General features: G+C 43.8%; 1 protein-coding gene across 1 annotated transcript; it reads left to right on the top strand.

Moving 5' to 3' along the window:
* The first annotated feature begins 8,567 nt into the window (after positions 1-8,567).
* LOC120980464 lies at positions 8,568-20,076 on the top strand. The gene is made up of 4 exons (XM_040409593.1): positions 8,568-8,741; positions 9,254-9,923; positions 10,901-11,209; positions 19,175-20,076. The coding sequence occupies exons 2-4, from the start codon at positions 9,260-9,262 to the stop codon at positions 19,438-19,440; spliced, it is 1,239 nt and encodes a 412-aa protein (XP_040265527.1). The 5' UTR covers positions 8,568-8,741; positions 9,254-9,259; the 3' UTR covers positions 19,441-20,076.
* The last annotated feature ends 3,535 nt before the right edge of the window (positions 20,077-23,611 follow it).

Here is a 23,611-nt window from a genome sequence, read left to right as displayed (position 1 = left end):
ATCCGTTTGCCTCCGCACGGCCAGGCGGACACCTGAACGCTGCAAGCTGCGTTCAGGGGTCCGCCAGCGGAGTGGAGGACAAACGGAGCCAGACTGATGCATTCTGAGCGGATCCGCATCCATTCAGAATGCATTAGGGCTGGACGGATCCGTTCGGGGCCGCTTGTGAGCCCCTTCAAACGGAACTCACAAGCAGAGCCCCGAACGCTAGTGTGAAAGTAGTTAGAAATGTTGGCCCATATTGATAGGATAGCATCTTGCAGTTGATGGAGATTTGAGGGATGCACATCCAGGGCACGAAGCTCCCATTCCACCACATCCCAAAGATGCTCTATTGGGTTGAGATCTGGTGACTGTGGGGGCCATTTTAGTACAGTGAACTCATTGTCATGTTCAAGAAACCAATTTGAAATGATTCGAGCTTTGTGACATGGTGCATTATCCTGCTGGAAGTAGCCATCAGAGGATGGATACATGTTCTCATTCTGTTTACGCCAAATTCGGACTCTACCATTTGAATGTCTCAACAGAAATCGAGACTCATAAGACCAGGCAACATTTTTCCAGTCTTCAACAGTCCAATTTTGGTGAGCTTGTGCAAATTGTAGCCTCTTTTTCCTATTTGTAGTGGAGATGAGTGGTACCCGGTGGGGTCTTCTGCTGTTGTAGCCCATCTGGTTGTGCGTGTTGTGGCTTCACAAATGCTTTGCTGCATACCTCGGTTGTAACGAGTGGTTATTTCAGTCAACGTTGCTCTTCTATCAGCTTGAATCAGTCGGCCCATTCTCCTCTGACCTCTAGCATCCACAAGGCATTTTTGCCCACAGGACTGCCGCATACTGGATGTTTTTCCCTTTTCACACCATTCTTTGTAAACCCTAGAAATGGTTGTGCGTGAAAATCCCAGTAACTGAGCAGATTGTGAAATACTCAGACCGGCCCGTCTGGCACCAACAACCATGCCACGCTCAAAATTGCTTAAATCACCTTTCTTTCCCATTCTGACATTCAGTTTGGAGTTCAGGAGATTGTCTTGACCAGGAGCACACCCCTAAATGCATTGAAGCAACTGCCATGTGATTGGTTGACTAGATAATTGCATTAATGAGAAATAGAACAGGTGTTCCTAATAATTCTTTAGGTGAGTGTATATATATATATATATATATATATATATATATATATATATATAGAGAGAGAGAGAGAGACACAGAGAGAGAGATATAACTAACTACACGTAAAAAAATTAAAATAAAATCTGGACAGTAAACTGAGCAGACTGGTCAGAAAAATTGATGTTTCTGATCAGCGCTCAGCAGGTGCAGGACGCACGCACACAGATATTATGTGCGTGCAAAAATCTACACTAACACTACCCAAAATGTATTTCTAAGTAACACTAAATATATTTTTTTCACAAAAAAAAGAAAACTGAGCAAAAAAGCTGTAAAATAAAAAAAGTTACTTATTGTTGCTCAGGGCTGCAGATTGCACGCAAGCTGATGTTTGGTGCGTCTGTGCAGACACTGCAGTATAAAAATTTACTGCATAGTAACATGGTATATAAGGCTGAAAAAAGACATCTGTCCATCCAGTTATCCTGCAAGTTGATCCAGAGGAAGGCAAAAAAAAACAAAAAACTGTGAGGTAGAAGCCAAATTTCTCCACTTAAGGGGGGAAAAAATTCCTTCCGACTCCAATCAGGCAATCAGAATAACTCCCTGGATCAATGAGCCATCTCTAGTAGCTATAGCCTGTAATATTATTACACTCCAGAAATACATCCAGGCCCCTCTTGAATTCCTTTATTGTACTCACCATCACCACCTCCTCAGGCAGAGAGTTCCATAGTCTCACTGCTCTTACCGTAAAGAATCCTTTCTATGTTTGTGTACAAACCTTCTTTCCTCCAGACGCAGAGGATGTCCCCTCGTCACAGTCACAGTCCTGGGGATAAATAGATGAAGGGAGAGATCTCTGTACTGACCCCTGATATATTTATATATAGTGATTAGATCTCCTCTCAGTCTTCATTTTTCTAAAGTGAATAACCCTAATTTTGATAATCTTTCTGGGTACTGTAGTCCACCCATTCCAGTTATTACTTTAGTTGCCCTCCTCTGAACCCTCTCCAGCTCTGCTATGTCTGCCTTGTTCACAGGAGCCCAGAACTGTATACAGTACTCCATGTGTGGTCTGACTAGTGATTTGTAAAGTGGTAGGACTATGTTCTTATCACGGGCATCTATGCCCCTATTGATGCAACCCCGTATCTTATTGGCCTTGGCAGCAGCTGCCTGACACTGGTTTTTACAGCTTAGTTTGTTGTTCACTAAAATTCCTAGGTCCTTTTCCATGTCAGTGTTACCCAGTGTTTTACCATTTAGTATGTATGGGTGACTTGCATTATTCCTTCCCATGTGCATAACCTTACATTTGTCAGTGTTAAACCTCATCTGCCACTTATCTGCCCAAGCCTCCAGTCTATCCAGATCCCTCTGTAGTAGTATACTGTCCTCTTCCGTGTTAATTACTTTACACAGTTTAGTGTCATCTGCAAAAATGTATATTTTACTGTGCAAGCCTTCTACAAGATCATTAATAAATATATTGAAAAGAATAGGGCCCAATACTGACCCCTGAGGTACCCCACTAGTGACAGTGACCCAATCTGAATACAATTAACAACAGTACTGTAGATGACAAAGGCAGGATCAATTACCTATAGTTTGCCTCCTCCGGGATGGCGCCAACCCCGACGCGCGTTTTGGCGAACCTTCATTTGGGGGTGGGATGCCGAAACACGTCTATAGTACTGCTGTTAATTGCACTTGCACTTTATATTTCTCTTTTAAATGTCAGAGCAGTATGAATTAGTACCATTGTTCTCCCCTTGTAATTTTGTTAATAAAATACAATATTGATTCCATGCGGTCTGGTAGTTCCTTCATAGGTATTCGTAATTTTTATATTTGGATTGTGTATTTTTTAATTTCTTTTAATACTTTGCTGGCAGATTAGCACATATACAGTGGGATGCGAAAGTTTGGGCAACCTTGTTAATCGTCATGATTTTCCTGTATAAATCGTTGGTTGTTACGATAAAAAATGTCAGTTAAATATATCATATAGGAGACACACACAGTGATATTTGAGAAGTGAAATGAAGTTTTTTGGATTTACAGAAAGTGTGCTATAATTGTTTAAACAGAATTAGGCAGGTGCATAAATTTGGGCACCACAAAAAAGAAATGAAATCAATATTTAGTAGATCCTCCTTTTTCAGAAATTACAGCCTCTGAACCAGGGGTACACAACCTTTTCTGGTTGGGGGCCACATTGTCAGACTGAAGGAATTCCAAGGGCCGAAAAATAAAAGTTAAAGGGGTATTACCAACTGATATACTGTATTTATTGCATATTATACATACAGTATATACTATAAATGTCTGGTTACGCCTCCAGGATTCACATCTAATGGGAGAATACATGAAAAATGCATGTGAGCAGCCACAAGACATAGACATACATGTCTGTCACCAGATGATTGGGGGCCGCACAGAATGATATCGAGGGCCGCATGTGGCCCCCGGGCCGCAGGTTGTGCATCCCTGCTCTAAACGCTTCCTGTAGGTTCCAATGAGAGTCTGGATTCTGGTTGAAGGTATTTTGGACCATTCCTCTTTACAAAACATCTTTAGTTCATTCAGGTTTGATGGCTTCCGAGCATGGACAGCTCTCTTTAAGTCACACCACAGATTTTCAATTATATTCAGGTCTGGGGACTGAGATGGCCATTCCAGAACGTTGTACTTGTTCCTCTGCATAAATGCCTTAGTGGATTTTGAGCAGTGTTTAGGGTCGTTGTCTTGTTGAAAGATCCAGCCCCGGCGCAGCTTCAGCTTTGTCACTGATTCCTGGACATTGGTCTCCAGAATCTGCTGATACTGAGTGGAATCCATGCGTCCCTCAACTTTGACAAGATTCCCAGTCCCTGCACTGGTCACACAGCCCCACAGCATGATGGAACCACCACCATATTTTACTGTAGGTAGCAGGTGTTTTTCTTGGAATGCTGTGTTCTTTTTCCTCCATGCATAACGCCCCTTGTTATGGCCAAATAACTCAATTTTAGTTTCATCAGTCCACAGCACCTTATTCCAAAATGAAGCTGGCTGGTCCAAATGTGCTTTAGCCCACCTCAAGCGGCACTTTTTGTGCTGTGGGCGGAGAAAAGGCTTCCTCTGCATCACTCTCGCATACAGCATCTCCTTGTGTAAAGTGCGCCGAATGGTTGAACGATGCACAGTGACTCCATCTGCAGTAAGATGATGTTGTAGGTCTTTGGTGCTGGTCTGTGGGTTGACTCTGACTGTTCTCACCATTCGTCGCTTCTGTCTATCCGAGATTTTTCTTGGTCTGCCACTTCGAGCCTTAACTTGAACTGAGCCTGTGGTCTTCCATTTCCTCAATATGTTCCTAACTGTGGAAACAGACAGCTGAAATCTCTGAGACAGCTTTCTGTATCCTTCCCCTAAACCATGATCGTGAACAATCTTTGTCTTCAGGTCATTTGAGAGTTGTTTTGAGACCCCCATGTTGCTACTCTTCAGAGAAAATTAAAAGAGGAGGGAAACTTACAATTGACCCCCTTAAATACTCTTTCTCATAATTGGATTCACCTGTGTATGTAGGTCAGGGGTCACTGAGCTTACCAAGCCAATCTGAGTTCCAATAATTAGTTCTAAAGGTTTTGGAATCAATAAAATGACAACAGTGCCCACATTTATGCACCTACCTAATTTTGTTTAAACAATTATAGCACACTTTCTGTAAATCCAATAAACTTCATTTCACTTCTCAAATATCACGGTGTGTGTCTCCTATATGATATATTTAACTAACATTTTTTATCGTAACAACCAACGATTTATACAGGAAAATCATGACTATTAACAAGGTTGCCCAAACTTTCGCATCCTACTGTATAATGCTGTCTGGTCTCTTTTTTCCTCCCCACAAAATGGCACCGTTCAGGGTATCGCTGATCCCACCGTGAAACGCATTCAATGCTGCAACCAAACGTGATTAAAGGGGTTATCCGAGAACAAAACAGTCACGCACTGGTGATAATACTCACCTGGTCCCCGCCGAAGCCTGTGATTGGCGATGACACATGTTGATGCCGATGCAGAAGTGCCATTACGAGCCACACAGGCCGAATTCAGCAGCGGGACCAGGTGAGTATAATCGCCAGTGCGGGTATGGCAGATCTAGGAGGTCTGTTTTTTGTCTTAGATAACCCCTTTAACCCATTCAGGACAGGTTTAGTTTTTTACTGCCAGCCTTAACTTTTTTTTATTTTTCCTTTCACATAGCAATGTAAGGGTTTACTTTTTGTGGGGTAAGTTGTACTTTCTAGTAATTTTATACTGCATATGATGTAGTGGAAACCTGAAAAATTAATTCCAAATGAGGTGGAATTGGAAAACAAAAGTCAATTCCACCAGTTTTATGGGTTTTGTTTTTACAGTGGTCCCTATGAGATAAAACTGACCTGTTCTCTTCATTCTCCGAGTCAGTACGATTACAGCGATACCACATTTATATAGTTTCATGGGTTTTGTTTTTACAGCGTTCCCTATAAGATAAAACTGACCTGTTCCCTTTATTCTCCGGGTCAGTACAATTACAGTAATTTATATAGTTTTTCTTGATTTTTAATATGAAAAATATTTTTTTTTTACATCGCCATATTCTGACCCCCATAAATTTTTTATTTTTACATGTACAGAGCTGTTTTTACTAATGCCATATTATTTTTTGATTTCTTTTTATAAAAAATTGTTGGGGAGGTGAAATGACAAAATAGTGACAAATCAGCAATTTTTTTGTTTTTATCCTCATTACGCCATTCTCCGTGTATGTTTTTATATTTAAGGCTACTTTCACACTAGCGTTCGGGGCTCCGCTTGTGAGTTCCGTTTGAAGGCTCTCACAAGCGGCCCCGAACGGATCCGTCCAGTCCTAATGCATTCTGAGTGGAGGCGGATCCGCTCAGAATGCATCAGTCTGGCAGCGTTTGTCCTCCGCTCCGCTCAGCAGGCGGACACCTGAACGCTGCTTGCAGCGTTCGGATGTCCGCCTGGCCGTGCGGAGGCGAACGGATCCGTCCAGACTTACAATGTAAGTCAATGGGGACGGATCCGTTTGAAGTTGACACAGTATGGCTCAATTTTCAAACCGATCCCTCCCCCATTGACTTTCAATGTAAAGTCTGAACGGATCCGTTTGCATTATCATGAACAAAAAAAAAAAAAAAATTTTTTTTTTTTTTTCATGGTAATGCAAACGGATCCGTTCTGAACGGATCCAAGCGTTTGCATTATAGGTGCGGATCCGTCTGTGCAGATACCAGACGGATCCGCACCAAACGCAGGTGTGAAAGTAGCCTTAATAGTACAGGCGGTTTCACATGTGTCGATACCTATGCTGTTTATTTATTTGTTTTTGTTACACTTTTTAATAATTCCCCCAGGTAACCTGAACCAGCAATCATTAGACTGTCTCTCTCATGCACAGGCAGGGTCCTCATAGGGACATAGCTGTGGCAGCCTTGGATCAATCAGGAGGCCTGAGGTTGCTGCACACACAATCCGGCTCCCCTGATCCTCGCTAGGGGGAGCACCTGCTCATGGTTTTTCAGCTCCCAGATGCTGTGGCCCCATTTAACCATAGCATCTGAGGGCTTAAATGTGTGCAATCAATGTTATTGTCAATTGCATACAGAATTTCCTGGGTGCCTGTCGTTTAAAACACCAGGCCCCCGGGGATATGGTGCTCACGAGCAGGCGCCATCTCTAAATACCAAACTGCCGACTTACTGTATATTTACATTGGGCAGCTGGGAAGGGGTTAAAACATTATACAATGCAGGGAGGCCACTTGTAGCAGTAAATGCAGGTCAGCAGGCTGTTTAGTGAGGAGGTCTGTGGGGTCCTTGTAGACGTCTGTGCCGATCTCTATCCACAGCTACAAGCTCCAAGCAGACAGAAGAACGCCAGTGGATAGTGGGAAAAAACAAGTTAATTTAATTTTTTTTTTGGTAAAACTATTAGTTCTTATTGAAGACAAGAAAACTGGCAGATTACTCCTCTACATGTACAGGAGAAGATATCAGACAGGGGAGACATGATAACTAGGATCGTATGCCTGGGGGGGGGGGGGGGGCTGCCGTGTGAGATTGTGTGGAGGGGGGGCTGCTGTGTGAGATTGTGTGGAGGGGGGGCTGCTGTGTGAGATTGTGTGGAGGGGGGCTGCCGTGTGAGATTGTATGGAGGGGGGGCTGCTGTATGAGATTGTATGGAGGGGGGCTGCTGTGTGAGATTGTATGGAGGGGGCTGCCGTGTGAGATTGTATGGAGGGGGGGCTGCCGTGTGAGATTGTATGGAGGGGGGCTGCCGTGTGAGATTGTATGGAGGGGGGGCTGCCGTGTGAGATTGTATGGAGGGGGCTGCCGTGTGAGATTGTATGGAGGGGGGGCTGCCGTGTGAGATTGTATGGAGGGGGGCTGCCGTGTGAGATTGTATGGAGGGGGGCTGCCGTGTGAGATTGTATGGAGGGGGGGCTGCCGTGTGAGATTGTATGGAGGGGGCTGCCGTGTGAGATTGTATGGAGGGGGGGCTGCCGTGTGAGATTGTATGGAGGGGGGGCTGCCGTGTGAGATTGTATGGAGGGGGGGCTGCCGTGTGAGATTGTATGGAGGGGGGGCTGCCGTGTGAGATTGTATGGAGGGGGGGTGCCGTATTAGATTGTATGGAGGGGGGCTGCTGTGTGAGATTGTATGGAGTGGGGGCTGCCGTGTGAGATTGTATGGAGGGGGGGCTGCCGTGTGAGATTGTGTGGAGGGGGGGCTGCCGTGTGAGATTGTATGGAGGGGGGCTGCCGTGTGAGATTGTATGGAGGGGGGGTGCCTTGTGGAATTATGCTGAGAGGGGGGTGGGGGGAGTTGTGTGTGGGATTGTATGCTGAGATTTATTTGCATATTAATAAAATGCTGGATTCTGTGCATCCAATCTGTGTAGTTTACTACGGGTAAGGGAACATTGACACAGCAGTCCCCCCCCCCCCCCCAGTATATAATCCCACACAGAATCCCCCGCTGCATACAATTGTCAGCCCCTCCTCAGCAGTCACATCCACCTCTCCAGCACTGTCAGACTCTCTCCCCTCTCAGCAATCCCTGACCTTCCTACTCTGCAGTCAGCTAGTGCCTGATAGCAGAGCTCGCTGGATGCCGACCCACGTGTGTCACGTGATACTGTGACGTCAGGAGGTCCTTATAGTATTTAGCCTTTACCCTATTACTATCCGTGAGGGCTATGCTGTATAGCTGGTACATGGACAGGACACGGCGCAGGGACCCCGGTTGTGTGCCGGTCACTGTCTGCCAGGCTTTGTGCTGCTGTTCTCTACAATCAGCAGAACGTGAGCCGGTAATCGGCCCGGGCTGTTTTGTCTAGTTGTACAATAAGGGCGAGCCCTGATTGGTCGGCGGTGATGTCATCTCGCGTGGAGGGGGAGGGGCTGACGGCTCTCCATTCAGTGTCGCCCTGCACACACTGTGGTGGGCTCACAAGTCGCTGACACAAAGGACGTGACACCCGGGAGGAGGAGGACATGCACACATGAGGGCGAGTGCACAGCAGCCCGAGTGTGCCGAGGAGGGGAGCAGCTGACAGGTGAGCTCCGCAGCACCGCTGTGTGTGTGCCATTACCTGCATTACCATATTCCTATGCGGACCAGCAGTCTGCGCTTTATTTAGCGGGACAATGCACCAGGCAAGGTAACATCTGTGTGCAGAATACATGTGTGGATGGAGGTGATGCATGTGCCTCCCTGTGTCCTGCGGTTGGGGGGTTGTAGAAACCCTGCATTATGTGAAGGTGGTCTGTGCAGATGAAGGAGAGGCATCTACTGCAGAGCGGACGGGAAGGATCGGACTTCATAGATGTGCTCTTTACATACATAGCCCTAGGACTGTGCTGACATTCATGTTCTTGGTCATGGCCATTGACTGGTATCTAGGGACTGTTTGCATAGTCTTCCTGTTTTTGCTAAAAGTTGGATTTGAAATGTGCCTTATTTTCTGCAGAACTTCCACAGCCATGAATGAGATGTAATGTATGAAATAATGCAGGCTGCAGTACTATGTGTTAATGTCTATATCGTTTTGATTTTTTTTCTCTTATCAGCATCATGCCCCCTGTGCCTTTAGAAGATCGTTCAGCCCCCCTGCCTCGTCCCCGCTCCCTTCCATTACGTTCTACTCCACAATCAAGAATGGCCCCTGAGGTCCGTGGTTTTCAGCTGGGACATAGGGCACCATCCCATGCTGACCTCACTCTGCCTGGACTGCTTCCCCAACTCCAACCTCCCCGCTGGCCACGGGAACCTCGTCGAAGGAGTTCTCCTCCATCATCCTCCCCACGATCCCCTTCATGTTTCCGTTGGGCTCTTCACCCTCTAAAATGTGGCTGCCGAGGCTGTTGGCGACTGCTTCGCCCTCCAAGGAAGTCAGTGGGTTCATCTTGCAGCTGTGATCCTATTGTGACGTTTGACCCACAATTTATTGGTAGTTCAAGGGTAAGCTATGATGACGATGACTATAGTGTACGGGCCATTTGGCCAGATGAGCTGGCACGGAAAATTATGTCTCGGACACATGGGGGAATGCTTGGAGGGACACCACTGTTACTGGACTGTAGAGGTTTAGAGGGATTGGAGGTAGATGATCCAGTGCCTCCATGCTCTCCTCCTCCCCCCACTCCACCACCAAAGTCTCCAGTTAGGACAAATAGAAGACTTCAAAGTTTATACCTTCTTCTGGAGCCCTTGAGTGAAAATTCTGCAGGAGGAAGAGGTAATTCATGAACATACCTAAACATTTTTTATCATGCTCTGTAGGTTTGATTGATTATTTATTTTTTTAGCAAGTTTATGATGTTGCCTAAGAGAAAACTAGCAAATTACGTGGCCTTTTGTAAAATGAAGCCTTGATATATCTTTAATACAAATGAAGGTCGACAGGAGGCATTTCTAATGTTTATACCTGTCCGTGTAAGCTGAAATTACCACCAGAGGTACAATAGAGAACCACTGAGGAACCAGAAAATTGTACTTGACAACATTATTTCTGCTCACAAATTCATAATCATTTGCTAATTCTGTAAAGGGATGTAAAATAGAAGAGATTTCAGGGAAAAGACCAAATCGACATTTTATTAGGTAATGCACACATAGGAAAACCTAAATCATAATGAAGGGATGAGAGGAAATGAATCATGGATAACAGATGCACATGTGTAATACAATGGTGACTAGGACCTATCCACATAGATATCTGGTGACATAATGTGCAGTCCAAGTAGGAACTTGTCGGTTGGAGACAGTCGACTGTCATTCAATTACATCATGTAACAAGTCATGAAAAGTCACCTCATAAACAGAAAAGAATGAGAGAGCTCTGCTTTTATTTGTGTCACACGTAGTTACACCTATGCGTTTCTGACTCGACCCCCTGCATGGTGATACAGAGCAAAAGAAGGAATTTCTTAAAGAGCACCAATCTTAAAATCCAAATTACATTATAGAACAAAACATGGCAGCAAATGTTGTGTTTGGAAAAAATGATGATAAAAAAAATCTAAATCCCTGTGGGCCCATTATAGATAGTTGGGGTCAATAAGGATTATAGCTGGTATCTGTTCAGATATGGATCAGGCCTGGTTGTTACAGGCTCCATTATGGACAGAGCCCATACCTTTCAGTTGTTACTTGTATTCCAATGATCGTGTATTTTAGGGTTTGTGATATCTTAACACTGTCATTTTCTGGCAGTTATGGCTGACCCCCCTTCGGATGACTGTGTTATACCACCAGAAGTGACTCCAGCTCCACCATTGTCTCCTGACGTTGAAAAAGCTGAATTGAGCCTAATTTTGCCTTTCCTCTATTTGGGCAATGAAAAGGATGCCCAAGACTTGGGTCGCATGGTAACTCTAAATATAGGACATGTCCTGAACGTCACCACCCACCTGCCTCTCTACCACGCTGAATCCGGAGCCTTGCGTTACAAGAGATTGCCGGCCACTGATAATAGTAAGCAGGACCTCCGTCAGTACTTTGAGGAGGCCTTTGAATTCATTGGTAAGTTTCTTCTAAAGGAAAATCAGAAAGCCACGCTCCGTCCTCCATTCATCACCTAAAAAGACACATAATTTAAAACTTACATCAGATATACTATAAAACACAAACCCATTAATTGGTCCACTATAACCTAGATTCAGTGCTGCTCAATATTACTATGCCTAGCCCCCCAAAATTCCCCAAATGCTAAAACCATACACAGTGCTGCCTATTAAAAGCATAGCATGAGCAGAGCGTACCACCTTAGAGACATGGCATGCATCCCCTGGGTTACATGTACCACAGGCTGAGAACCTGTCTGTGAAAGTTCTCATTCATTCAGGTCATGGTGCATACAATGCATCTGAAACACCTCTCCTGAGGCAGTTTAACCACACCTAATGGCTTCAGTCATGCAAATGCAACCAACACCTCTATGATTGAAGCACGAGTGACCAGTATTTAATTGGGGAGAATTCTCACACAAGCCATTGTAATTGAGGAGGTCAGTCAGATTACTAACGTCTAGGTGCTCTGATTTATTACTACTGATATATTGAGAACCTATGGTACAAATCGCTTAGAATAGTGTTTTTAATTTTGTAGTAGAGTTGAACATAAATGATATGTGAAGGTGTCTGTAACAGCAGTAATGTGATATGAAAATACCTGTTTTATAGAGATGCCATCAATGATTCATTGCTGACATTCATGAATGAAAGAGGATAGTAAACTTTACTTCATGGGTAGTTTCTGGGAAACATTTTCTTCTTTAAATTAAAGAGGACCTTTTATGGGTTTGTAGTAAGTGAGATAAATATCTGTACCTGCGGGGTACCCCCCGCTGTGCTGCCACCCTGCCTGTTTTTTTTTAAATAGCGCTCCGGTATCCTGTTATGACACCCTGCAAATTTCGCACTCAGTATGCTAATACTGAGCATTGGAGCAATGGGGAGGAGACGCAGTCTTTCTCTGTGGGCGTTGGCTGTGACGCTCTGCGCTGCGATTGGACAGCGCTACAGCAAGGGGAAAAGGAGACTCCCACAGAGAGACTGCGTCTCCTCCCCGATGCTCAGTATTAGAATACTGAGGGCAAAATTTGCGGGGGGGGGGGGGGGCAGGAGCGCTATTTTAAAAAACCAGGCAGGGTGGCAGCAAAGCGGGGGGTGCCCCCGCAGGTACAGATATTTATCTCCTTACTACAAACTGTCACGGATGATGTTGCAGATAGCTGGAAGTTATGGATAAACATCCAACTGGCTTGATCCCAAACTAAGGAGCATAAAGGTGACCCCTGTAAAACCCTAAGAGCTCACCCTGACTGCTAAGCACATACAAGGGTCTCTGAGGTAGACGATTGCATGCCCTCGTACCTAGACTGTGTGACACCTGAAAACCCTATAATAGTGAGGGGACACAACAACCGGCTCCCTGCACTTAATACGAAGGGAGTCAGGGTCACCTAGAATCAAGCCAGCAAGAAAACACAATACATGAAAGGACTTATCTGAACAAGCAGGAACAGAGGTCTCCAGCAGTGATCACTTCAATCCAGGAAGTAGTATAAACCGCAAAGTGAGGCAGTATGGGAGGGAATATAAAGGGAGGCAATTAGTGTAAATAGGTGACAGCTGGGAGAAGGAAAGGAGATGACAAAGTGAAACCAAAACAAAGAACATCATGCAAGAGGTACAGAAGAACGTCTGCCAGACCTTCTCAGAGAGCTGGCGGTGACACAAACCCATGAAAGGTCCTCTTTAAAGGGATTAAAGCATCTGTGTCACCAGAATCAGCCCTATTAAACCAGGCAGCCTGGTAGAGCTGATCATCTGATTAAAACAATACCTTTCTTTTGTCTGTATGCTAAGCAGCTGCAGAGAAATCTGTGCTTGTATTTATATGCAAATGAGAAGTTGGAGCACCAGGAGGCGGGGCTGAATCCTTGGAGCACTGCTTTGTAACACCCCCTGTGCCCTATACACTCCACTCTCCTCTTGATTGACAGATCTAGACATGCTGAGGGCAGATCTGTGTCCTTGTATCTACATATCATGTACTCTATGTATTATAGCTGTACCACACTGAGATCTGCTCAGAAAGCTAATCTACATATCACTGCTTTATTCACAGGCACAATATATGATTATAAAGACACCAGTAATATGAGTTAGTGTGACGAATACCGTACCCCGACTGACGTCGGACTTCGACTACGTAGAGCCAGCGAGATACGGTATGGTCGCTGGTTACCAAGGCGTGACGTTACGCCCTCCTGGAGGAGCGGGTAAGGTCAGTCTTGGTACAGTTTTCACAGACTCCTCCTGTCCACATGGGCACTGAGAGGCAACAAGCTGAGAGAGCCTTTCCACTGCCCCAGTGCGTTCTCAGTCCTGGAAGACTGCCACCAGTTTCTGGTTTGATATAAGCCCGGTACGCCAACGGGATTATATAGGGTAAGAAACCAACCCTCGGAAGCGTATAACTAGGCCGAAACACAGACGTGGGGATTTGTGATCGAGATACAAGACAGCGCAATATTAAATTATATATTTAATCGCCTTAAGGGCTCACTAGAAATAACACTATACACACAAAGAATATATACAGTGGTCTGAGGTTACAAATACAGATGGCGTGGTACAAACAGGATTAAACAGAACAAAAGTCAGTTTACCAGGTATAGGAGTCCTTTGGGTGGTGATGAGTTATTTGCTGTAGTCACATGGAGGGCAGTGATGTCAGCAGGTTGCAGGTCCCTCTAAACACATGGCACGATGTGACCCTCCTTCAGAGAAAAGACCTGCCCGCTTGCTGGCCCAAGCCTTTTAATCTGTAGCCGGCCCCTCCCCCATCTTCTGGGCTGGCAGCAAATGACCCACAAAACCCTTTAGGGTTCAGAGCTTCAGACCAGAAGGTCACAGGGAGATGGTTCTGGGACCAACGGACCCGCCTGGGTTCGGGCTACAAGTATAGTCCAAACCTGGTACAGTTATGTGGTTTCTGTGGGGAGATACAGTATGTATATCTCCCTTCCCTGGCATCCCACCGCCAGACTATGACCACGGACCTGTTCATCGTGACCACAGGGACACAAATATGTATCCGGTTTGTGCCTGTGATGGCCGGGCGATTCATAATTCCTTATGAACTGCCGGATCCAATATGTCTGATAAATTTTGATTGAACTGGGGAATGGCCCAGACCCCTGCAGAGAGGTTTTTCTTGTTCCATTAGCTGGGTTCCTGGCTGGCTGAACGGAGGTCAGAAATTTGTAAACAAATGTGGCCTGCAAGAAGTTCTCTGCCATATGGCTGGGCTTTGAAGCAGGTCCCTCCTGTGGAGTTTACTACCTCTGCTATCGGGACAGCTGATGGCTGGTGTGGGAACATGGCTGACATAAAATAATAATCCATATTCCTCACAATTAGCTTATAACAATAGAAAAAACTTGCATCTCTATGTGGTAATGCTATAGCTTGGTAAGTACTTGGTTTTGAATGTAGAGATCCCAGGTTTGAATCCTGGGAAAGACTTATATAAACCTTGTTTTTCTGTTCTCTCTCTATCTCTCATTTAATCCATAATAAAAGGCTGTACTACAATACATAATATACAGTAGTATGGTCTTTTATTGATGAAGTGTTTTTTTTATTTATTCACAGGCACAATATGATTATAAAGAAACCAGCAATATTTACAGTATATAATTTATTAGCTTTTTATGCATAAAAACATTATTCTTAATATGATAAGGATATAGACTTATTATGGGTTCAATGTGGAGGAAAATAATATAAGTCTATATCCTTATCATATTAAGAATAATGTTTTTATGCATAAAAAGCTAATTATATACTGTAAATATTGCTGGTTTCTTTATAATCATATTGTGCCTGTGAATAAATAAAAAAAACACTTAATCAATAAAAGACCATACTACTGTATATTATGTATTGTAGTACAGCCTTTTATTATGGATTAAATGAGAGAGAGAGAGAGAGAGAGAGAGAAAAATAACAGAAAAACAAGTTTATGTAAGTCTTTCCCAGGATTCAAACCTGGCATCTCTACATGCAAAACCAAGTACTTATCTCCAAGTGTCTTTATAATCATATATTGTGTCTGTGAATAAAGCAGTAAAAATAAAATATATATTCTCTTTCTGAGCAGATCTCAGCGTGGTTAAGCTATAGTACATAAAGTATATGATGTGTAGATGCTAGAACACAGCTCTGCTCTCCCCATGCTGATGTCTAGCCATGTCAATCAAGGAGAGGGGGGAGTGTGCAGAGCAAAAGGGGTTTTACAAATCGGTGCTCAAATGATTCGGCCCCGCCCAAGGGTGGATTAAGTGCATGATAGGCCCGGGGCTGTCTACCCAACTCGGGACCCTCCCTCCATTTTAGTTGTGAGCCAGCCCTACATATAAGGGAATACAGCACCACATACCTGTTACATTCAGTGACCTCTCCTGTCATGTAGATCTTTTCTTTCCTCTTCTCCTCCGTTTGAGGCTACTTTCACACTAGCGGCACGGACCTCCGGCAGTCTGTGGGGGCGGAGTTCCAGCGAGGCACGGCGAGAGGCTGCCGGAATAAATGTCAGACATGTCGTAGTTTTATTCCGGCAGCCTCTCGCCGGAACTACGCCCCCATTATAGTCAATGGGGACGGAGTGGCAGTCCGGAGGCACACGGTCACTAGCGGCAGGACTGATCCGACAGGCTGTTAACCCGACGAAACAGCCTGCCGGAGGTCCGTGCCGCTAGAGTGAAAGTAGAAAACGAGAGAAAAGAAGCTCAAAGTACCAAAAATAATAATAATAATAGCAAAATTAATATTTTATTGAATCAAGAACATGATAAAAAGACACATATACAATTGATGCCACAGACAGGGGAGGGGGAGCAGGGAAGGAGAGAACAAGCGCCACCCTGGATGACCACAAGGTCACAAAATACATGAACATATAAATGATAATAATGGAATCATGATGGTGCATAAGGTACAGTGACCAGCTCATGAACCATATACAGAAAATATGTAAATAATAATGTGAGGTAAGGATCAATGAGAGAGCCAACCACGGCAGTGGTGCATAGTGTGCTGACCAGAGTACAATATGAAAATAATATAAGGCCAGCAGAATAAAATAGTGTGAAAGTAGCCTGACCCAGACCACCATGACAAATTCTTTCAGCCGCATCTCTTCTCCAAAGTTTGTTACACAGACATATTAGATTTCTCATAATTGGGGTCATTTATCAGTTTCCACCTTTCATTTTCCAAAGGAGCTGTCAAAAATGAAAGGTGGAATCTGTTGCTATGGGTAACTAAGCCAGTTCTACTTTACACCAGTTTGATAAATTACCCCAAAGGTCCCTATAGTGTCTACAGTCTCTATAATGTCCCCTAGAGTGCCCCCAGTAATAACACCCTATATTTTGCTCCAGGTAATAATGCCTGTATAGTGTCCCCAAAAATAATGTCCCCTAATAGCAATGCCTCCAAACTGCCCCCATATAGTAATTTCCCCCACACTGCTCAATGTAGTAATTTCCCCTACACTGCCCCCATTAAGTAATTTGCCCCATGTAGTAATTTGCCCCCATGTCCTCCTCTGCCCCCCAAAGTTAGCACACACAGAAAATAAAAAAACTAAAGGCTAATGCATACCTGTGTCCGGGATGGTGAGGCAGGCAGCAGGTGCGCAATCTTTATGGTCCTGCGTCCTGACGCAGGCGCGCAATGTCATCATGCACACCTGCGCCAGGATTAGGCCTCCTTCACACGAGCGTGACTGATTAGGTCCAGATGCGTTCAGGGTGCGTTCAATGAAATTCGCACCATTTTGCAAGCAACTTCAGTCAGTTTTGGTCTGCGATTGCGTTCCACGCGGGTGCAATGCGTTTTGATGCATTTTTCACTCGCATGATAAAAGACTGAAAGGTATAAAAACCACATCTCTTAGCATCCATCAGTAAAAAACGCACTGCATCCGCACCTGCTTCCGGATGCAATGCGTTTTTCACTGAAGCCCCATTTACTTTTATGGGGCCAGGGCTGCGTGAAAAACGCTGAATATAGAACACGCTGCGTTTTTCACGCAACGAAGAACTGATGCGTGAAAAAAAACACTTGTACACAGACCCATTGAAAATGGGTCAGGATTCAGTGTGGGTGCTATGCGTTCTCTTTACGCAACGCACCCGCACGGAAAACTCGCTCGAGTGAAAGGGGTCTTATACTACCACATAGGCCTCAGGCCTACTAGGCCTAAAGCCTATGGCGGTGATCGGCGGCGGGGCAGGGAACTATGCGCTCCCGTTCCCCGCCGCAGTATGTGGGTGTTCAGGTTGGCGTTGGGCCACCCAGTGATGTGAGTCCCGGGGCTGCCGGCGCGAACGCCCCTATGTTAATCCGGCACTGGCCCCGCCTCCTAGTGCTCGAAAGTCTAATTTGCATATGAATAAAAACCTGTTTTCTCTGCAGCTGTTTAGCATACAGAGTTTTAATCTGCATGGTAAGCTATACCAGGCAGTATGTCTGCATGCTGCGGTTTGTGTCCGGCCGATTCCCGGCATTCTTTGTGAAACTAGCCTTAAAGTGTATAGTGTACACCTTAAAGGGAACCTGTCACTAGGATTTTGGGTATAGAGCTGAGGACATGGGTTGCTAGATCGCCGCTAGCACATCTGCAATACCCAGTCCCCATAGCTCTGTGTGCTTTTATTGAGTATAAAAACCGATTTGATACATATGCAAATTAACCTGAGAGGAGTCAGAGCTTGAAAATATGACTCTTCTCTGGTCACACAAGTAAGATATGACTCTTTTATGTTAATTAGCATATGTATCAAATCGGTTTTTATACACAATAAAAGCACACAGAGCTATGGGGACTGGATATTGCGGATGTGCTAGCGGCCATCTAGCAACCCATGTCCTCAGTTCTATACCCAAAATCCCGGTGACAGGTTCCCTTTAAGGTGTATAGGTCATCAATATCAGATCGGTGGAGGTGGTGCCAGGTGTCGCACTCCCAATCAACTGTTTGAAGAGACTGCAGCACTCCAGCAATCAGACCCCTAGAGATCATACATTTATCACCTATCCTGTGGCTAGATGATAAATGTTAACCCTTTTAATGCTGATCTCTCTTCCTCAGGCCAAAGACTAGAAGAGCTGCTGTCTGACAATGTTCCACTCCATGTTGTTTTAGTAGATGATGGAGGTTTTTTTTTTTTACTGGTGAAGTGGAGTTCATTATATGGCATAATGTAAATGTGCCATTTACACACCATGTATATTAAAGTAGATTCCTTCGGGCTGGTGGGAAATAATTGCTTCTCCACAAAGCAAGTGACTGCCTAGTGAAGACTGTCATGAGAACTGTGCCCTAGGCTGCAACTAAGTGCCTGGGCAAGAGCGGGTTCAGTGTGTCATGTCTCCTATTGCAGAAAGAACAGTAATTACAGCCACATATGGAGTTTGTAGGAATATGGCTCATATTTGTCTACATTTACTTTCCCCCAGAACCTGCTTCATTCTCAATCAAATACATTTGAATGAGCAGTTTTATTTGGTTTTAGTTTAGTTTTTTGGATGTTTTACATTTAGGGTATATTTGTGTTTGGCAGAATTACTGAAAATCCATTTTCTACATCTCAATAGGGGTTCTTTCTACAGAAATTAAATAGATTTTTTTTTGAAAATCCCATTCAGATAAATGGGACAGTTGAAGAAATGTCTGCATGACATCTGCCATGTGAATATACCTTTTTTCTCTGTATGGGCTTTTGTACGTATATATTTTTGTATGTACTCGCTCTATTCTGCTTATATTTACTGTGTCTTTACCATGTCCATTTGCATACCCCTACAGCAAGATCTAGGCATAGCATAAACTACTGGAAACAGACATTTACTGTGTATTTCTTGAGGATATATTGTTGGTAACTGACACGGTTTGTCTTTCTTATTGTAGAAGAGGCACAACAGGAAGGCAAAGGCATCCTGATTCACTGCCAGGCCGGAGTCTCTCGTTCTGCCACTGTGGTCATTGCATATCTGATGAAGCACACACTGATGACTGTGGGAGATGCCTACAAGTTTGTGAAGGGGAAGCGTCCAATAATATCACCCAATCTGAATTTCATGGGGCAACTCCTGGAGTTTGAATCAGATCTAAACGCAGGCATCACCCCAAGAATCCTTGTACCCAGACTGAGGGGTGTTGAGAGTGATGTGTGAGACAAGGCGTAAGACAAAAAAAAAAAAGAAAATGGAAGAAGCCAATTTTGATGTTGCACAGTAAGCAAGACAAATAGCAAAACCTTCCAAACTATCTCATCATTGAAATGCAGTGTCAGGATCCACCAGCAAATAGCGAATGCAGCTTCAGACCCCAGCAGACCAGCTGTTCACTTGCAATGAAATCTGCAACTGCAGTCCCAAATCCCCACGGACTTTTGATCTCTCCTAGTCTAAATTCTGCAGCCTCCGTATTATTTAATGAAACTGTAACTGAGGCTATTGATGTATTTTACATTTTAAGGGGGTGGTCCCAATATTTAAACTTATACTCAGGATAGGTGATAAGTGTCTAATCAATGAGGATCCGACCATTGGAAAGATCACCCATCACAATAACCGGGGTTCTGTGGTCCCCCATATGAATAAAGTGGTGAACAAGCATGCGTGCTACCACTTCATTTATTTTCTGTGGGACTGTTGGAGATACCTGAGGATTGTACTTGTCTTCCGTTGCAGCGGCAGAGCGCATATTTGACTGCCGCTCCCTTCACTCAGGAGCCGCTGGCCCAATTCTTGTGACTGGTGGGGTCCTAGCAGTTGGACCTCCACTGATCAGACACGTATCGCCAGTCCTGTGTATAGCTGATAAGATTAACTCTTGGGACAATCCCTTCAAACTTCTTAAAGGGGATGTCTCATGTCGTTGGCACCACAGCAAGATGAGACTAAGCAACAGCATCAGGTGGCCGGGCATACGGAAACAGCCGAGCAGGAGTTATGGAAGCAGCATAGCTTGTTGTGTAGCTCCCATTCACTAAACAGGGAGTGGCGGCGCACTCGGCAGTTTCCGTAAGCCCGGCCAACTAGGGACTTAAGTTATTAGAAAGAAGGTAGTGGTTGTATTGAAAGTCCTGCATTCACCCAAGGCTGGTCCATAGAATGGGGCACCACAGTAGTAGCATCATGCCAGTGTAGAAATCCTGAAACCTATTTGTATGTAGCATTTAGATTATGGTTGCTAGCTCTTTCCTTAGCAGTGTGTTATCCCTTAATTCCTATTCTCCTTTAGTGAGCAGCAGACTACCACGGAGTAAAGAAGGCTAGAAAAATACAAAAGCGTCTGATGTGAAAATCAAAAAATGTGAAGCGCACCTGCCATCCTCACATGTGGCAGCCATTTTTGGTGCGGCTCCAATATTTATAATGTATGATCATGCAGCTTGTATACAGCTATTCTCATATGAAAAGAACATTATTAAAAGTATGGGGTGAATAGACAGAAAGGCAGTTTGTCCTCGCCATACTGAGGGTTAATTTGCATATTAATGGTGTAATCAACGGTTTTATGTGCCCATTCATATATAATTCATGCACTGGAACTGAAGACAACTGATTCATGCTTTGGCCAAAAGGCTTAGGGTGAAGAAGAACTGGAATGATTACATAACATTAATCTGACGGATAACAAATGTAATCCCTTTCAGCCGGTGGACAGGGCTGCATCATAAAATGAACATTGAATACCAGGGTTTTCTACTTGCAGAAAATGGATAATATTGGACAATATTTTTACAAAATGATTTGCAACAAGAATTATGTGCAATAATTATTTTTTTTTTTATATATGACATTGTGAGAAAATGAGGTATCTGCTTGAAACGTAGCATCCTTTTCCCCTCCCTCCAGGGGTATTTTCATGCCAACTCCTGCCCATCCCCCAATATCTGTGTCTTAAATCTTCCAAACAGGAGACTGAATTACCTCGGGCATTAAATCCCCTATTTACACTGTGAAACCGGGCATCCTCCAAATGGAGGGGGTAGCAACAAGGTGCCCAACATCCCTCTGTCCTCATTGCTCCCTAACTTTTCTCCGGGGAACATATCGTTATTTATTGAACTATTTATTGAAATAAAATCTTTTTATACAGAATTGCGCTGTCTTATGCATATGTGCAGGTGTGCCAGTATTCCTTGTCTCAGGCGAGAGTCTCATTGCTCACGCTTCCTCATTATCCCTTCCACCCTCCCCTGTCAGTATTATGCTAATACTCAACATATTTTCTATTAACTGGTATCTGCAGACAAATGCAAACTGCTTTCCTTGCATCATAGGCAGCACATTGCATATAGACCGTCTGCGGGAAACATTGTAATGTCAGCATTTGCTGTTCTGTATAATCGCAACCTTAATTACAGGTCTAGAAATATTCAGAAGAGATTGATTTACCTGATAAAATGCACACAGGGTAAGGCATATTATTTTCACCATCACACATTATCCCTATATATGTACACACATACAGTATGAACCTATAATACACTCCATGAATATATTATGTCAGGTCCATAAAGATTGGGATATCGACACAATTGTAACATTTTTGGCTCTATACACCACCACAATGGATTTGAAAAGAAACAAACAAGATGTGCTTTAACCACTTAAGGACCACAGGTTTATACCCCCCTAAAGACCAGGCCACTTTTTACACTTCTGCACTACACTACTTTCACCGTTTATTGCTCGGTCATGCAACTTACCACCCAAATGAATTTTACCTCCTTTTCTTCTCACTAATAGAGCTTTCATTTGGTGGTATTTCATTGCTGCTGACATTTTTACTTTTTTTGTTATTAATTGAAATTTAACGATTTTTTTGCAAAAAAATGACATTTTTCACTTTCAGTTGTAAAATTTTGCAAAAAAAAACGAGATCCATATATAAATTTTGCTCTAAATTTATTGTTCTACATGTCTTTGATAAAAATAAATGTTTGGGTAAAAAAAAAATGGTTTGGGTAAAAGTTATAGCGTTTACAAACTATGGTACAAAAATGTGAATTTCCGCTTTTTGAAGCAGCTCTGACTTTCTGAGCACCTGTCATGTTTCCTGAGGTTCTACAATGGCCAGACAGTACAAACACCCCACAAATGACCCCATTTCAGAAAGTACACACCCTAAGGTATTCGCTGATGGGCATAGTGAGTTCATAGAACTTTTTATTTTTTGTCACAAGTTAGCAGAAAATGATGATTTTTTTTTTTTTTTTTTCTTACAAAGTCTCATATTCCACTAACTTCTGACAAAAAATAAAAGCTTCCATGAACTCACTATGCCCATCAGCGAATACCTTGAGATGTCTTCTTTCCAAAATGGGGTCACTTGTGGGGTAGTTATACTGCCCTGGCATTCTAGGGGCCCAAATGTGTGGTAAGGAGTTTGAAATCAAATTCTGTAAAAAATGGCTGGTGAAATCCAAAAGGTGCTCTTTGGAATGTGGGCCCCTTTGCCCACCTAGGCTGCAAAAAAGTGTCGCACATGTAGTATCTCCGTATTCAGGAGAAGTTGGGGAATGTGTTTTGGGGTGTCATTTTACATATACCCATGCTGGGTGGAGAAATATCTTGGCAAAAGACAACTTTGTATAAAAAAAATGGTAAAAGTTGTCTTTTGCCAAGATATTTCTCTCACCCAGCATGGGTATATGTGAAATGACACCCCAAAACACATTCCCCAACTTCTCCTGAATACGGAGATACCAGATGTGTGACACTTTTTTGCAGCCTAGGTGGGCAAAGGGGCCCATATTCCAAAGAGCACCTTTCGGATTTCACTGGTCATTTTTTACAGAATTTGATTTCAAACTCCTTACCACACATTTGGGCCCCTAGAATGCCAGGGCAGTATAACTACCCCACAAGTGACCCCATTTTGGAAAGAAGACACCCCAAGGTATTCGCTGATGGGCATAGTGAGTTCGTGGAAGTTTTTATTTTTTGTCACAAGTTAGTGGAATATGAGACTTTGTAAGAAAAAAAAAAATCATCATTTTCCACTAACTTGTGACAAAAAATAAAAAATTCTAGGAACTCGCCATGCCCCTCACGGAATACCTTGGGGTGTCTTCTTTCCAAAATGGGGTCACTTGTGGGGTAGTTATACTGCCCTGGCATTTTCCAGGGGCCCTAATGTGTGGTAAGTAGGTAAATGACCTGTGAAATCCTAAAGGTGCTCTTTGGAATATGGGCCCCTTTGCCCACCTAGGCTGCAAAAAAGTGTCACACATGTGGTATCGCCGTATTCAGGAGAAGTTGGGGAATGTGTTTTGGGGGGTCATTTTACATATACCCATGCTGGGTGAGAGAAATATCTTGGCAAAAGACA

Source organism: Bufo bufo, chromosome 10 (genome assembly GCF_905171765.1).
Source record: "Bufo bufo chromosome 10, aBufBuf1.1, whole genome shotgun sequence".
Classification (NCBI taxonomy): Eukaryota; Metazoa; Chordata; class Amphibia; order Anura; family Bufonidae; genus Bufo; species Bufo bufo.
This window is presented reverse-complemented; position numbering and strand designations above follow the sequence as displayed.